The 18,318-nt window shown below is 39.8% G+C and overlaps 1 protein-coding gene across 1 annotated transcript; it reads right to left on the bottom strand.

The window, feature by feature from the left end:
* Nucleotides 1-5,966: 5,966 nt before the first annotated feature.
* On the bottom strand, nucleotides 5,967-9,260 carry LOC144535395 (retinol dehydrogenase 14-like). The gene is made up of 2 exons (XM_078277832.1): nucleotides 8,891-9,260; nucleotides 5,967-7,394 (listed from the first exon to the last, which is right to left on the bottom strand). The coding sequence occupies exons 1-2, from the start codon at nucleotides 9,128-9,130 to the stop codon at nucleotides 6,777-6,779; spliced, it is 858 nt and encodes a 285-aa protein (XP_078133958.1). The 5' UTR covers nucleotides 9,131-9,260; the 3' UTR covers nucleotides 5,967-6,776.
* Between the last annotated feature and the right edge of the window lie 9,058 nt (nucleotides 9,261-18,318).

The raw sequence follows: 18,318 nt of genomic DNA, 5'->3' as shown, positions 1-18,318 counted from the left end.
TTAGAGAATAAATGCCGTAAACATATTCTTTGTAAATCTTTACAATCATTTCGCAAAAGAACCAAGCAGGCCTGCCTTGTTGCACAATCCGGAAACCAATTGAGTTTTGCAAGACGAGAGACATCCGGCTGATAATCCAGCAGCGACGGATGTCCCGGCGATTATCAGGTAAATTAATTGTCGTTGATTCCAGACTAAGTGATACCTAGTGCAGACAGTGTGTGAGATGAAGAGCAAAACCTATGAAATTTCATTATGAGGAGCCCTGCACAACTCGTTAAATGTATCATGGACATACGAGCATTTATAATATGATTGTATATTGTATTAAGATAGACTTTAAAAACTGCACCTGACCTTTAAGACCACATGTAAAGCCTTGATAAAGAAACAACCTTGGGTAACACTAACTTGGTGAGGACGGTGGTGAAGGATAATGGTAGTGATGGCCAAATGAAGCCTCATGAAGCTTCATGAATCCTTGTTTTTATTTTCTGAGCCCACTAGTTGCCACTCTTGATTTAAACAAAAAGACTCAAGGAATGACAATTCAGTGTGCTTTCAACCCTTTGTTGAACAGAGAGCGCCATCTAGTGGGCACACAAAATAAAATGGTTCATGAAGCTTCATTTAGCCATCACTAGATAATGGTAATATCTAGTTGTATCTAGTGATATCTAGTGATGTCTTCTACATCAGAGTTATTTTTTTTTCACTACCTGTCCAACAAATATGGCAACACTATATACTGTAGACTGTGTGCTTTTATAAATTCAGTACTAATGTATCTGTGAAGTATTTTTGACGTTTTTTTGTAAATAGGATCAACTCATCTGGCTTTAAAGAGTCTCAATATCTGACACAGTATTGATACACAGTATGTCTCCCATAGAGAGCCCTGTGAAGAGAGATTGTGAATGTCCTGACTCTGTTCCTGGGACTTTATTTAAACAATACACATCTGATGTCATGCTTTTCAACTTTAGCTCCCTACATTTTACATTACATTCTCTAGAGGTCTGTAGGTCTCCTGCTGCAGTGCTGCAGCTGTATCTGAAACTATTAACCCTGACATCTTGATACGTAAAGCTATAACCTTCTCACACGTTCTATCGAGATTTTCATCACCCTATTTAATTGCAAGAGCTGACCAGAAAGTTCACCCCTGAACGTTGTTCTTCACAACATATTGACAGAAGAGATTTGAATTGTTGCCCATTGTTGAGAACAGTTTGACTTATGAAATAGGAGTAGTGGTACTGAACATTTGTGCTTATTTCCATGTATGAATTATCAGTCCAACAGAAGCTGAAATTGAATGCACTTTTAATTGTACCATTATGTGTTGGACCTTGAAGCATAAGCAGGCTGAGTGAGGCCCTCACATTTTTATTAGTTTTGCAGTACCTATCAATACTACTGTGCCATTTAAGGACATTATACTCTGTAATTGCACTAATTGGAGTTATTTGTAAAATAAATAGAAAGGAGTAGCCATTAAAATGCCCCAGGGGCAGTTTGTGTGGGATAAATCTGATAAAGTGGCTGCCTCTGTGTTTATACTTCGTTTTCCAGCTCTCAATAAATGATCCAGAAAATGTCCTAATGAAGAATACAGGTGGGAAAGTCGTTATGTATCCGGGGGGGTCTGGCTACCACTTCACGTAGGGAGAAGTGCTTTATCTGTGGGTGACCCGGAGAGAAAACATTCTCAGCTAACGACTGCTCAGAGCAACCAGCATGGTTGACTGAAGCCTAACTAACCCCTCGTCCTCCACTGGAGCCTGTGTGCAAATGATGCAGTCCGTAAATGAGGCAAGTCGCTGAGCATTATTCTATTACAGTTTGGACACCTGATTACGGAGGCTTAAGGCACAATACCATAACAGACCTACCTCTGAGCGCTGATGAACGGGACCTTCAGAGCAACAGATCCTCAAACCAAAACGACAGTTTGTGACGTTCGATACGGAAGTAGTTAGGTTTAGGAGGTTTAGGAGGGATTGGCTTAAAATGAGCCGGGCATAACAACTTGCACAATCGACCTAAACGGACGTTTTTTGGTGAGGACGGTCTGTTCACAGTAGCCTGGCTCCGCTCTCCTATGTACTTCCGCTCAATTTTCATTTTCCTTCAGTACTCCGTCTGGGTTTGCGGTATATTCTTGGGTTTTCTCCGGCCAAATCTTTGGCGGTCCAATCAGCGAACAGAGGGAGTGGCTGAGAATGATGACGTTGAGGTTGTGTGCTAGTTTGAGTTATAGTTCCATAATGGCGGTGGAGAAAGATGCGAGCGAAGCCATTTGGTCCGTTGTGGCAACGCTGGCGAATATCCAGAAGTTAATGTCCGAGCAAGAACAATCTTTGCTGAGTTTTGTTGGTGGCCATGATGTTGTGGCCCTCCTCCCCACGGGGTTCGGGAACAGTTTGATTTTCCAGCTCGCTCCGTTAGTGGTGAAGGAGTTGGCTAAGGCTAACGCTAGCGATGCTAAGCCGACGTCACGACCAAACGTTAGCGATTGGTTATGGCAGATCCAATAGTTTTAAACTTTAAACCCGCCTTCAAGGAAGTTAACACTTGGACAATGGAGAGTGGCCAGACTCTCTGTACAAATGAAATGTACCAGAGTCTGGTAGGACCAGACTATGTTCACAGAACAAACATTTTATTACTAGGGCTGTCAATCGATTAAAAATGTAATCAAGTGAATCATGGGTTGTGATTAATCACGATTAATTGCAAATTTAAAATACTAGGATTTACTTTTAAACGTGCAGTGTTGAAATAAATGTTACCTGGAGGCTTTTAGATCGCGTTCATTTTCTCATAAACAATGTAAGGTGGTTGACAGTTGTAGCGCTTATTGGTCATGGGGATCAATATTCATTTATGTTCATTAATAAGTCCACAAAGTAATTTCTTTCTTAAAACACAGAGAAATCAGCCAGTGCAGTGTGATTATTTAACCTGTTTCTACTTGTTTCAAGAGAATATTTAAATAAGACGCACTCACTGATTGCTGATTTGAATCAAGACAATTACCATTAAATTGACTTGTATAAGAAACGGCAACATTTTCTTAACATTATCTTCTTTCCTCTGGCTGATTTTTGCAGTGATCTTGCGTAACGCAGAGAAAGCTAGAAAGTGAACCTTCAGTTGGAAGAAGGCCACAGAATATTAAAGTTCTGGTAAATGTCTGTAATTGAACTTTGAGCTCAGAATATTTATCACAGACTATATGGTGTAGCGTTTTCTTTCTAATTGCAATGACGAAGTGTTTTGATTTGCCACAGCTGATCATTCCTCTTACTGCTTTCCTCTCCACAGCACCGGCAGCTGAGGCTCATGGACAGCATTTAGAGCTATGCACCATACCAAAATGAATGAAGTTAAATCATTCAGAACATAAACCTATAGTCTGGTTACCTTATACTTAGTCTGGATCGATGACAATTAATTTCCAGGTTAATCACGATGTGTGTTGCCGCTGTCTAACTCCGTTCTCTTCGGGGAAATGACAACAAACTTCGAGCTAGCAAGCTACACGCTGAAAATGGCAAGTTTTGAATAAATTTGGCTTGTACAATAAGGCAGGCGTGCTTGGTCCTTTCGGGGGATGATTCTAAACATTTACAAAGAATATGTTTATGGCATTTACTCATAGACATTTTGGGACAGATTGGTAGGGACTTGCTATAGACAAAATACACACGGCGATACAGTGGCAGTAGCTCAATCCATAGGGAGTTGGGTTGGGAGGGTTCAAGTCCCCGTATGGTAGCTGGAGAGGTGCCAGTTCACCTCTTTGAACAAGGCACTAAACCCCCAACGGCGCTCATTTCAGGGAGCAGCCCCCTCACTCTGACATCTCTCCATTAGTGTGTGTGTGTGTGATAAGATAAGCCTTTATTGTCTCCTCATTCATCTTGGGCATTCGACAGAAACAAAATGGCGACACATCGTGACATATCGTACACAATAAACATAAAGTAAACCTACATAGAAACATAATCCTATACATTATCATACATTATCTCATCCGATGCTTCAGTGGACATCTAATAAACCTCACACAATACCCCCCTACCGTTCCTCAATAACTCAGTGAAACGTGAATTAAATATTAAAATAAAAATATTTCTTCTTCACTGGTAAGAGCAAATTACTTTTAACCATGTATCCAGCTAATTTAAATAGCTCACGTTACTGTATTGTGTCAACAGTTAACTTCATTTAATATTATATGTGGCGTTTTCTTTTGCGGGATTGCAAATGTTCCACCAAAACAAGGTTCTTCCAGAGACTATTTAGCAGAGCCACCGTCGCTGCATCCGGAGCTTAGCGCTGCCCAAGACGCTTGTGATTGGTTTAAAGAAATGAAAACAACCCAGAGCGTTTTTTTCTCCTCTCCTGGAATGTATGTGTGGAGTAGCCAGACCTATCTCCACAGCGCTGTGGAGATAGGTCTGGCAATCGGGACTGTGTTACACCTAATTGTATGTTAAGCAAAATTGAAGAGATTAAAAGAGAACTAGCAGCCCCTCCTCACACTGTTCCTCATGGTGACATTTTTCACATCAGTGAGATTCAGACTGTGATAGATTTATTTCAATCAAAAATGTCACAGCACTTCTACACACTCGTCATGTTAACATTGACAGCCCATTACTTACTGTGATGGCACGACAGTAAGGCTTTTCCTGTATATTCTTCATCAATGAGCAGGCATCAAAACAGAATGTCCAAAACTCACTTAAAATAATCCAGTGGTTATCAATGCAAAGGACAGATGAAACATGACTTCAGCCTTAGTCAGAACAGATATGTGGACTGTGCTGCTTATACACAGCCATGGTCTGAGAATGGAATGGACTTGTGTTGACTTCGGGTCACATTGGCCCGTTTTTAATTTTGTTTTATATCAGAAAAAATGGAACGTAGAAATAAGCGCTGAAAATGTGTAGAAGAAAAATTTTCCAATTTAAAACGTTGGGAAAAAAGTGTGAACTGTGAAAAAAAAGTCGTAAAAAACATCGAAAAAAATGTGGGTTTTTTTTCAAGGTTGACGGGAAGACAACACAAGGGTTAATGGAAATCAAAAGCAGTAGCGACAATTTCCCCTTTATTTCTTCCCTCTGCCTCCGCCTACTTGCGTGTTTACCAAAAAAAGAAAAGAAAATAATTGATTGATTCATTGATCCCTTCATTTTCAGCACCGGAGGTTGCCAGTTGGTTAAACAAAAATTCAAACTTTGGTTAGGAAGTAGTGTGCTAATGTAGGATCCCATCAATCATAGGAAAAAGCTGATTTAGAAAATACGTTTTCAGGGCTTTAAAGTAATCAAAAAAAGAAAAATGAATACGATACCCATGCCTTCCCTACATCAGAGGCAGTACTAACATAGAGGAGATGGGGCACTCATCTGTCAGTCGTCAGTGCAATTTGAAATGACAAAAGATGGCAGCGCTGACTGAAAGCCGATGCACAACGTTTCCAGATGTTTCTGTCAGCTCCTTTTGTGCTAATACCACACCAGTGTGTGACTTTGGGAAGCAGTGGATGGAGGATGAAGCATCTGTAGCTGAAAAAAAGAACAATTCTGGCTAACACTTTACTTATAGGTATCTACATAAGAGTGACATGACACTGTCATGAACATGACACTGTCATGACACAGTCATGACACATTAACCCTAACCATAACTTGTCATGACAAAAAACTAATGACACTTACTAAAAGAAGCGTTATGTCATAAACGTTAATGACTTGTTTATGTTTATGACACGTTCATGACAGTGTCATGTCACTCTTACGTAGATACCTTCAAGTAAAGTGGGACCCAATTCTATCGTTCAAAAAAATGTAGATACCGATACCGTGACTTCAATACCAGTTCCTGAACGATTCTTTTTTCGATACCAATTTCATAAAATCCATTTAAACAAAAAGAAAAGTACAACATTACGGCACAAATCTTTTTATTTATTTTCCGGCTCCTACTACGTGAGCCCCGTCTCTGTGCGTAGCGTAGTTTTTCCTGCGTGTCTCTCTACGATGTGTGAAGTTCAACAGCCAATCACAGGCATTATTAGATCTCGGTAGAAGCATGCTGCGTGCTTATTGGCTCACTGATGCTGCTGAGATTAGCTCCTTAGGTATTGAAAGTTGGTAGCGAATGCCGAGGCATTTTTCGATACTCGACACGGAAGATATTGAATATCGATATGGAAAATATCTAATTGCGATTACTTTGACTGATATTGCGATTGAGATACGATTCACAATATTGGAGGTAATGTTCATTTTTGTGTCATTATTCTCATTTTCATTGAAAAAAAAAGAAGAAAAAAATTATTATAGTGCGATTTTTTGCAAGGATCTGTACCAAACAAAGATTTTTTCTTTAGTCAGTAGGATAGGACCTGTAGGCCGAGACGTCTCTGCAGCAACACAATACTTCAGAATGGTGTGACACATATTTTGCCTTTAACAAATATTGCACCCCCCTGCGATTTGAATATTGCACTAGTTCATATTGCGATTTTGATAATATTGCGATATTGTGCAGCCCTACTCAATACTTTAGAGGCAATTTGGTTGGTGCCTAAAAAGTACTGAATTCGGTACCCAGCCCTAGTGACCAAGTGTGCTTTGAAACTAACGTAAACACTGTTGTAAGGAGCAAGGCACTGGATATTCATAATGTTTCAGGATTCACACAATTCGCTTGTCTGTCTTATACATGCAGAATACATGAATTCATTTTAGATCTCACGTGGTTATGCCCACCATGATTTCACTCATGTCCCACAGTTTACTGGCCACTTCCGGGTCTGTGGCTTTTTCCAGCAGAACCTGAGGCTTGCAATCTGCAAAGCACTTGCCCTGCACACCTTCCACATCTGGGCTGCAGGCCAAATAAACTGAGGTCTGAGCGCCTTCTTCGGGGCTCTTAAACAAACCCCGGGAGAGCAGGTCAAACAGGGGCTTGGCTAACACTGGGACGTGGACATGCCTGCCCAGATTAGTCCTCACTATGCCCGGAGTCAGAGCATTCACAGCCACTCCGCTGCCCTCCAGCCGACGGGCCAGCTCGCGGGTGAACAGCAGGTTGGCCAGCTTGCTGCGACTGTAGGCGAAGGCCTTGTCGTAGCTCTGCTCACTGTTCAAGTCCTCAAAGTTAATGTGACCGTGCTTGTAGAGTTTGGAGGAGACCACGACTACGCGACTGGGAGCGGATTGTTTCAGGAGGTTCAGCAGCAGGTGGGTGAGCAGGAAATGGCCCAGGTGGTTGACCCCGAACTGCATCTCAAAGCCGTCCTCGGTCTGGGCGTACGGACACTGGTAGACGCCGGCGTTGTTGATCAGCACGTCTAACCGAGGTTCCTCCTGTCCAGCAGCACAGAAGAGAGGAGATTAGGAAACACATCTAGATTAGATTAGATTCAACGTTATTGTCATTTAGCAGAGTACAGGTACAGAGCCAATGAAATGCAGCTGACATCCAACCAGAAGTGCAAAAGAAGCATTAAATACAAAAGTGCAGGTTGAGTACAGTATTCTGTGCAGTTATGTAGACGATAGAGATTCATTATGTACAACAGTGTATAGTTAAATACAGGTTTTCCAGATTACATGTCTACAGTGACAGATAAGGAGTATAGAGGGTTATGTACAGAGAATATAAATAGACATTCTATATAAATAACATATATACATACATGTGATATGTATATTGCACAGGTTTAAGGGCAGGTTATGGAATAGAAAAAATAAAATATATTGTGCAGTTTTGGGTGTTAGCAGTGCAAGGGCATTGCTGAAACAGTGCAGGAGTAAATCTACAGACAGTATTTGTACTTTTACAACATAAGCTGTAAAATACTTTCTATGACTTTTTAAACACTTTGTTGAATTGTCAGTTTCAAAGGTCAAGGCTGTGCTTCAGACTTTGACAACTTACATCAGTTCTACACAATATGCTGCTATAATATCTATACTGTGTGGTGTACATTAGGCTACATCTGGCTTCAGGTTGCACTACACATTCATTTTACTTGAACAGTGCAGTGGTAAACAATTTTAATAAATAGAGATTTGAACCTTATTGAAATTTGTTTTGTGTAAATTGTTAATAATTGAGCAATGGGAAAATAATCGCTAATCGAAAAATTAATCGTTAGATTAGTCGAATAATCGAAAAAATAATCATTTGGGACAGCCCTAGAAGAAACATTGCTGTAGTTAATTAATTTCAAGCATTAGATGACGCATAATTCAGTAGTTTAGCTATCAGATAGATAACTCTATCTAAACGTGAGTAACATCCATCTATTTACAAAAACAAGTAACGTTACCTTTACTACTAGCTAAGCTATGAGAACTCCATTAAAAAATCTGCCTTTAATGATGTTGTCATGGCGGAAGAGATATTAATAACAAAATAACAGGTGCTTAAAATGTACTTTGGTAAATCGATGTGTTTTGGTCTTCAATTCGGCATTGATATAATCCACTGAGCAGCTCCTATTTGACTAATATATTATATATAAGTATTCAACTGTTTCGCATTAGCTTTTCATCTAACGTTAACGTTAAAGTTGGTTGAATGAAGAAACGTGAAAGGCAGGCTGATACAGTTGAAATTGTACTTAAATAAGTGATATTTGTGCAATCAAATGTATGCCGAATCAAAAAGTGTTATTTTATGAAGCAGAAAATAAACCGTTGAATTCCGTGGGGTTATACAAATGTGAGATTAGCGAGGTCATTTATAAAAATGCTAAACCTTTTAATGACATTTGGCTTGACGTTCTTTTAATGCAGGCACAGATGGTATATGCGCTGTCTGGAAAGCAAACAATGACAAAAAGTCATCTCGCTACCTTTATTATGTCTCGACAGAACGTGTGTACAGATGAAAGCGAGGCGAGGTCCAGCTGTTTGACGATTAGCTGTGACCTGTCTGAACCAGTCTCCTGTAGGATCTCCCGGGCTGCCTCCTCAGCCCTGCGAAGGTCCCGGCAGGCCATTATCACACGGCCCTGGAGCTTCACAATGCCCGCTGCTGTGGCTTTCCCTATCCCGCTGTTAGCACCGGTCACTATTACTGTCTTTCCGTTCATTATTGTACGTAATTAGCCACTGAGCTGCTGTTTAGAGTCTCAATCATCATCAGCTGACTAACGTTACGTTAGCTTTATAACTACAACGCCACAGACACATTTCTTTACCCACAATACACAACGGGTGAAAGTTGCCTTCGCGGAAGCTCGTAAAAGTGGCAATTCAAATAAATTCATTGTACAATGAACTGTAAAGGGCAGGTAGCATAGTTACGGTCCATGCTTCTTTTATTTCAAAATGTAAACTTTTTTCTTTAAATAGTTTTTTTTCCAGGAAACTTCCCAATAATTAATAATTAACGCATTAATAAGGCGTTAATGTTTTATTTTATTTTCTTTATTTTTTTAATTTAACCTTCATTTAACCAGGTAGGCCGTTGAGAACAGGTTCTCATTTGCAACGACGACCTGGCCAAGAAAAGCGTAAGTGTGCAAGACAACATACAGTTTCACATTCAATACAATACAAGAATACAGAATACAATCAGTCCTTCCAGAAAAATGCGGAGTAATTTTGTCATCGTTGCGAGGCAAAAATCCTTGATTATGCGCCACGTTTTCTTAAAAAATGCGATGGAATATGCGGGATATTTATGCAATGTTATGCGATAAAATTGCGGGACCTTGCAAAAACTGCGGTTTCATTGTGGCTTCATCGTGGGGTTTGCAGCTTTTCGATGACGTTCACGTCGCGTAATTACGTCTCTTCATAACGTTCCCATGGCAACAGGGGAAAATGGCTGCTCTTGTGTGAAGTAAACGCAACATTTTTCAACTTTCTGCTAAGATATATGTGACTGTTTTTGCAACGAAAATGCGGGGATTATGAACTCACGCAAGCCCCGCATATTTTGCGGAAAAATCTGCAATTTATGTGGCGAAAGTGCGGCGTATTTGAAAAAATGCAGCCCCCCCGCATAAATATGCAGACTTTGGCTGATTATGCATTGAATTATGCGATTGCATAATTGCGTTTTTCTGGAGGGACTGATAAATAGGCTACATAAAGTACAGATTAAGTAGGCATTACAAAGCCGGCGCAAAGCGAGGTGTAAGTAAGTCGATGGATATGCAAAAGTGATATGGTAATAACACAATATATATGAATAGACAGTCTATTTACCCACATGAGATCTAAACCCTGTGTGTAAAGTAACATTTCAGTGGATAATGTACTTGTTTGGCCTAAAAAAAAGTACAATTTGAATATACTGTGTCTAAAAATACAGAATCAGTTTTTAATTGTAGGCCTGCATGGTGAAATCCACAGGTTGCGGAGTAATGTTTATATATATATTTATATCTATAACCTACATAGTAGGGGAGAAACATGCATCAGTTGTAACACTTCCAATTTCTTCACTCAGGAACAAGTTTAGAATCACCTGGTTCACTCTAAACATGCTCTGTTTTTGTAGTTAAACTCAACAAACTCAAATCATGTTTATTGTGTGTCTATGTAGATATCTTTCATGCAGGTTGTTAGTGCTAATGTTTTATAGTCTGGGTTAATTGTAACAAGAGTCTGGGTTAGAAAATGTTACAACCTACCCCCAAGCAAAACTTGTATTTATGTGTTTTCTTTGAATGTCATATAGGTCTAGGAAAAGAAAGACAGACCAAGGGGTGAATCTCAACACACACATACACAAATAGTATGTTAAAAAGTCATTTAAGTGTTAAAAAACATTTCAATATCAAGTTTTTCACAATGTTCACAATTCTAATTTCATGATGTTACGTTTCAGCCCAGGGTATGTTACAACTAACCTGGACTATGGGGTAAATTGTAACATTTTACTCCTTGTGTTTGCGAGTAAACCATGCATTTTCTGTTGGGATTTACATGGAAACGGGATAAATGATACCTGTGGCATGTACAGTAACAGCGTTACTGAAGGCTAGCTGAAGGCTAGCTGTAGTCTCGCGCTGAAGTCCCGTGATGAAAGTTTAGGTAGATAGATTGATAGCTAACGTATTTTCCGGACTATAAGTCGCACTTTTTTTCATACTTTGGCTGGTCCTGCGACTTATAGTCAGGTGCGACTTATATATCAAAATATATATAATTTAACATGTTTTAAATGTTATTTCATGCTGAAAACATTACCGTCTACAGCCGCGAGAGGCGCTCTAGGCTTGTGACAACTATATGCTGCTCCTAAAGACAACTGAGAAAGAAAAGAAATTGCAGGCAACTGCAGGTAGTAAAATACGCAGCCGAAAATGGTAATCGAGCAGCAGAACAAAAGTTTGGAGCCAGTGAGAAACTTGTGAGGGACTGGCGAAAATAAACTTCAAGTTTTCGTCGCGAAGGCATGACCTCCTTGATCGACTCTTCTGGGCTTTTGGTGAAGCGACCGATGGAAAAAGAGGTAGATGACAGTACAAACATTGAATTTAAACGGTTTCTTCACAATGTCTGAGTTGAAAATGCATGTTGTTGTCACACATTTTGTGTCTGTTAAGAGGCACAAAGGCACTCTTTAGAACATGCCCCCACAACTGGCATTTTAGCTAACTGGGAGCTCTGGCCATTAACTGCAGCAACTCCAGTTTGCTAGCACCAATTTTGGTCCTTTTTTTCCATATCGACAGTAGTCTACTCGGATACATCTAGCGATCAAGATTCAGGTACAAATCGGCTGGAGTTCTCCTTTAAGCTTTGTTGTCCTTGTTTGTAGCTGTAATCTCTATTTCTGTGTAATCACGGTGAGAGCAACAGGGAGGGGGAAAAAAACGGAGCCAAATTCCTTGGATGTGTACTCATACCTGGCCTGTAAAGCTGATTCTGATTCTGATTGTGATTGCTCTGCTGCAGAGTTGCAAACAAAACGCTCGAGATTAGCTGATGACAGTGATGATGATGTCAGCTTGTTTTATCACATCCTCCTAGTTCCACACAAAGTGCCAATTTGGGATGTTCTTACAGCTTGAGAACAGAGACAGGTAATCAGTCTGAAATGCTCTCCTGCCAGCCCTCTTCCATGTGCCACTGAATTTCAGACGCACACATTTGGCAAAAAGAAACACTTTGGGATGAGAAAGACATTCAGAATGGACAGAATGCAGGAAACTTTTGACAGAAAATTGGCTTTTTCTGCCCCCAGTGGCAGTTGGGGGCGCATATATGCCAAGATATGACATGTATATTGACATATCCTATCAAATAATTTACGATGTTTTAAGGTTATGGTATTGGAACAGCTAGCAAAAAATTTAAATAAAGCACTAATGGTCAATATTGCTGAAAGCTCCACAAGAAGCTGGCTAAGTGGACTGAGATACGATTTTCTTGTTTGACATGTTGGCCATAAAACTGTATGACTATTTTGGAAAATATTGGCCACAAAGATTTGAATCCTTTTAAGCAATCAGATACGTAAATTAGAAATTATTGAATTACTACTGAATACTTATACTCTATTTTGAAATTGAAATACCACTGATACCACATATTTGTAGTACTGACACATTTTACTTTGAAAACCATCTATCTGATTTCCCCTCTTTGGTTTTAAATACTGACTTTCAAGTTGTGAAATTTCTTAAACTTTATTTCCAGTAACATTATATATATATATATATATATATATATATATATATATATATATATATATATATATATATATATATATATATATATATATGTATATATATATAGACCCCACATGCCGGCAACACTCAAACACATCTTGGAGGGCTGCAAGACCAGTCTCATTTCAGGTGGTTACACCTGGCGGCACAACCAGGTGTTACGGTGTCTTTCAGCAGTGCTGGAAAGTCGGCGAGTGAACGTGAACGCCCTCCCCACTTCATCATATTACTGACCGACAATGGCATTTGTCCGGGAAGGCGAAGGCCAGGCTCTTCACTTCAGCACCAGACACTGGACGGCTAGGAAGGGCATGCGATTGGAAGCTGGCGGCAGACTTAGGCCAGAGGCTCTGCTTCCCAGCCGAGATCGCATCAACCAACGTCAGACCGGACCTCGTACTACGGTCTTTCTCACTCCAGCTGGTTTACATCATCAAGCTTACTGTGCCTTAGGAGGATGCTGTGGAGGAGGCCTTTGAGCGCAAGAAACTTAGGTATGCCGAGCTGGCAGCTGGACAGCAAATGTTCGACCGGTGGAAGTAGGCTGCAGAGGGTTTGTAGCCACATCTACTTCAAAGCTACTCCGGGAGATGGGAGTGCGAGGGAAGGCCCGCATGCAAGCATGCAGTTAAAGACCTCTCAAGAGCTGCTGAAAAGGGGAGTCAGTGTCTGTGGACCAGGGATGCCAGAATTCACCGCTGAACCCTCTGGAGGTGTCGTGGGCCGGTCAGCGAAACATCAGTAAAAGAGGGCGCCTACTTGATAACCCAGAGGATGCCATCCCTCACTGGACCATCCCAGAGAGTCTTTTTTAGCAGTTCTGTCTCAAATATGCAACTAAGGGATATATACATCTAGTCCTACAAAATAGATTAGAGTTCACAAATCCAGAGAGAAATTCCAAAGTGCCCAGTACACAAAATATATATTTAAATTGATCAATTCAATGAGCTCAATTGAGATCTAAAATTCAAGTCAAGCTAATTGGGTTGCTGACATTGGCCTGGACTTTACACCTGAACATCAGAACACATGGCGGGCTATGTGTTCAGTGTTGGGCAAGTTACTTCTAAAATGTACTGTCATACATGATATATTACGAGTTACTGTCATTGCAGAGTAATGAGTTCTATTACAATATTACTGTCTCTGAACTGTAATACTTTACACCACTTTTGCGTTACTTTTGAGTTACTTTCACCAAAATATGAAGTATGACTTGGCAGGTAGCTTGGGAATTTCACTTTGGGATCAACAAACTTTATCCAATTTAATACATTATAATTCATTTTTATTCATAATATTTAGTATTATTAATCTGAATCTGCAAAGTAACTAAAGTTATGAAATAATTAGTGAAGTAAAAAAGGCCTACAGTACTTGACTGAATTGTAGTGGAGTAGAAGTATAAAGTAGGGACCACATCTAGGGACCACAATGGAAATAAGTCTTTGGGCACTATTGTGTCATCTCTAACTATTTGTGTATTTTTAATGTATGACACAGAGTACTGTTTCATATTTTTATATTTAAGTGGTCAAATAAAATCAATCAATCAATCACTAGGAGAAAATGGAAACACTCAAAACATTACAATTCTATTGAAGTATGGTAGTTACTGTCCACTGCTGATAAAATGTAATGCGAATATATACACTGTAAAAATCCCAATTTTACGGAAAATAACTCAACATTTTTACAGTCGTTTCCAGTTTTTTAAAACTGTGTACTAAAGTCTATAAAATGATGGACATTATATGTAAATTAACAACCCAACTGTTATTTTAAGTATTATGCCAAACAAATCTGTAAAATAACAGTGTTTTGCAGCAAAACCTTGAATGACTATGACTGTAAATTGTTTGAATTAGGGTGTTTTACATACATTTTACGTTTTTTTGTTTGGCCGTTGCTGCCAGTATTTTTATACAGTGTACGTGTAGCAAGCCTAAACTGCAGCCAGCACACTTAATTTCTGGATAAAATGCGTTGGAACTCGCGTTACTGAGATTGTAACAGGTATAATATTAACAACATTTTATTAGTAATGCGTTATATTACTGCGTTGTAGCAAAAAGCAATACATTACTGTAATTGCGTTACTTTTGTAACGCGTTACTCCCAACACTGGTGGACGTTATAGTCGTGTCAGTGTTTCTGCAGTCCCGACTGGCTACAGGATTATTGTGTTGTCTTCCTGTCGACCATTAAGTTGTTGTCTAGCCTGGTCCTACCAGACTCTCGTACATTTCATTTGTACAGAGAGTCTGGCCTCTCTCCATTGACAAGTGTTGACTTCCTTGAAGGCGGGTACTCTGTTGAAGTTTAAAACTATTGGATCTGCCCAGAGCCACTCTGGATCTGCCATAACCAATCGCTGATGTTTGGTCGTGACGTCGGCTTAGCATCGCTAGCGTTAGCCTTAGCCAACTCCTTCACCACTAACGGAGCGAGCTGGAAAATCAAACTGTTCCCGAACCCCGTGGGGAGGAGGGCCACAACATCATGCTCGGGCTTTAACTTCTGGATCTTCGGCAGCGTTCGGTCCGCCACAACGAACTGAATGGCTTCGCTCACATCTTTCTCCGCCTCAGTTACGGAACTACAACTCAAACTAGCACACAACCTCAACGTCATCGTTCTCAGCCACTCCCTCTGTTCACTGATTGGACCGGTGAAGATTTGGCCGGAGAAAACCCGACTATACCGCAAACCCAGACGAAGTACTGAAGGAAAATGAAAATTAAGCGGAAGTACGTAGGAGGGCATAGTCAGGCTACTTGTTGTCCTCCTGGGTCAACACATTTTTTGTCGTTTTTTCTACGCTTTTTGATGTTTTTGTCCCTTTTTTTTAGACATTTGACACTTTTTTCCACTACCACCACTAGTTTTACACTTATCCTTGGAATCCATTGTCAGTAAACCTCATTAATTTTCTTTCAGTTAATAAGAAAAGCTGAAATCATAAATTATTTTGACTAATAGTTAAGTGCAAAAGGAACATATGTTGATAGATGACAGACGTAAAGTTTAGTCGGGATAAGGTTTTGAAACCATTTCATTTTTTCTTCTTCAAATCCCCCCTCCCCCAAAAAAGTGATCCTTCATTTTACTTGCTAATAGTGTTGAAAGGAAACATCCATGTTATTTTGTGGGCAGTTTGGTTGAAAGAAACCCAAATTTCTGATAAAGAAACTTTGAAAACGGGTCTGATATGACCCGAGGACAACAGGAGGGTTAATACCTCTTTAACTTAATGGGAAAATGAACGTTATCTCAGTAATGTATTTGGCTTTGGTTGGTTCTCTCAACCATACTTCCCTTATCCTGTTCTCTTCTCCTCCTTCACTTCTACACAGCTGAGCAGGAGAACAAAGTGAGCCCGTGGGGAAACATTTTACTACAATTTCTCATGAAAAGTTATTTAAAGTGCAAGGTAGAAGCCTATTTTGGATTTGTGTTCCAAGGAATCAAAGTTTTCCCCACAACTCACTAACGGTATTTTGTGGGGTCTCCACACACCATATCGCTCTCCCCATTGTGTCACCCTCTACTTGTTATTACATCAGATATGTAAGTGCAAAAGCCTGGCATGGGAAAATGGGAAACAATGGTGAGGAAATGGTGCGTCCCAGCACTATTAGACTGAAGGAGACCTCCATCTTAGAATCAGATATCACTTATCTGACAAAAAATGACTTAAGTGGCTCCTTTTAAAAGGTATTTTTCTACATGAATGCTTGTCTGCAAAGCAGACACTGTGGACCTCTGAAGATATTTGGAAGATTAATTCAAAAAGTAGGATTTTAGATTGACAAATTTAAAATGCTATTGGCATAAGGCTCTGTTTACAGCAAGACTGAGGGTCAGATGTACGTACATTTGCGAATGTAGCGTTATCAGCGCCATGTCCAACCCGCAGAAAGCGCACGCTGTGATACTTCAGCTTACGTCATATTTACCAAACCTGCAGTTCATCGGGTAATCAGCGCCTTTCACCACCCTGTTTTTCTGTTGCACGACTAAAACAACTTTTGAACGTACACACGTTCCACCAAAACAAGTTCCTTCCAGAGGCTATTTTGCAGAGGCTCTGTGCTGAGCTTAGCACTGCCAAAGACGATTGTGATTGGTTTAAAGAAATGCCAATAAACCAGAGCACGTTTTTCTCCCATCCAGGAATGTTGTGTTGACTGGCCAGACAGTGTGGCAGGCAAAAACACAATTTTTCAATTTTAAGTTTTCTGAAATGTTTTTGTTGTAAATTGCAAATGAGGCATTATATAATGCTAACTTTTGGTAAATTTAGGAGAAATCTACAAACACTAACAGATAAAGTGTAGTACACTAAACACCTAAATGTGTAAATAGCCCCAAAAAATAATTGTCCTAATGTGAGTAATTAACTTGTCTGGAATTTGACAATCCATATAATTTAAAGGCTGTTTTCTCAAAATGAGCCTTAGATACCGACGCACAAGGCACCCTTTAGCATCTGTATGTGACGCATTGGCATAGCAGCAGCTTGATCGTAGAGTAGATGACGTAGTATGAAGAACGACAATGGTAGCGGGTAGAATTGAAGATTGAAAATTTTGTAATGAGGCAGGTTGGGGGTGGTGGATGGGTCAAACAACACATGACGTTAACCCAGGAGACCAGGGTCCTGGGTGTCACTTAGACGTTCATTATGCAACCCAACCCTAAATCTTTTCCTTACCCTAACTAAGTAGTTTTACCCTACGTGTTGAAAAATGACACCAAGGGATCCCGAACCAGAGCGTTAAAAAGTGACGCAATGGGTCCTCTGTGGTCCTTTGACTAGTTGGGAGTGAGAATGTGTTGACATGATACATTTGACTCCAGCAAGACTAAAGGAATGAAAGCACCATCTGAATTCAATCACCAGACACCTCTTATTCATTCTTCCTGTCATCAAAGTGTAAAGTTATAATAATCCGGATCCATTTGTGTGTCCAGATATAAGGGAACTTTATCAGGATGCATAGTATCCTGGATCCATGAAATAACTGGCCTTTAAAAATAAAAATCTGCCTGCCTCTATGGGAATTTAACATAGGGATGTACTCACTTTTGTTGCCAGCGGTTTAGACATTAATGGCTGTATGTTGAGTTATTTTGAGGGGACAGCACATTTACACTGTTATACAAGCTGTACACTTAATACTTTTCATTGTAGCAAAGTGTAATTTCTTCAGTGTTGTCCCATTAAAAGATATAATGAAATATTTACTAAAATGTGAGGGGTGTACTCACTTTTGTGAGATACTGTATTAAGGTTTACAGGTAACCAAAATGATTAATCATGGACACCCACCCACTTCAAATTTCAAACTTCATAGCAATCTGGCCTGTTGTTGACAAGATGTCTAGTTGGAATACTGAAAAGATCCACTTTATCTTTCCTGTTTTAAAGTCAGTATTCTCTGTTTTGTATGCTGTATCTTTCCTGTTGTCAGGTCAATATTGTCTGTTTTATATGAAACCAAGGATTTGGGATGTGATTGTACAGTCAGGGGATTTATTTACAGTCCAAGCCCAAAGGTTGTACAGCACCTTTGGTTAATTCC

This window comes from Sander vitreus, chromosome 20, assembly GCF_031162955.1.
Source record: "Sander vitreus isolate 19-12246 chromosome 20, sanVit1, whole genome shotgun sequence".
NCBI lineage: Eukaryota > Metazoa > Chordata > Actinopteri > Perciformes > Percidae > Sander > Sander vitreus.
The sequence above is the reverse complement of the archived record's forward strand: the minus strand, read 5'-3'. Positions and strand labels throughout refer to the sequence as shown.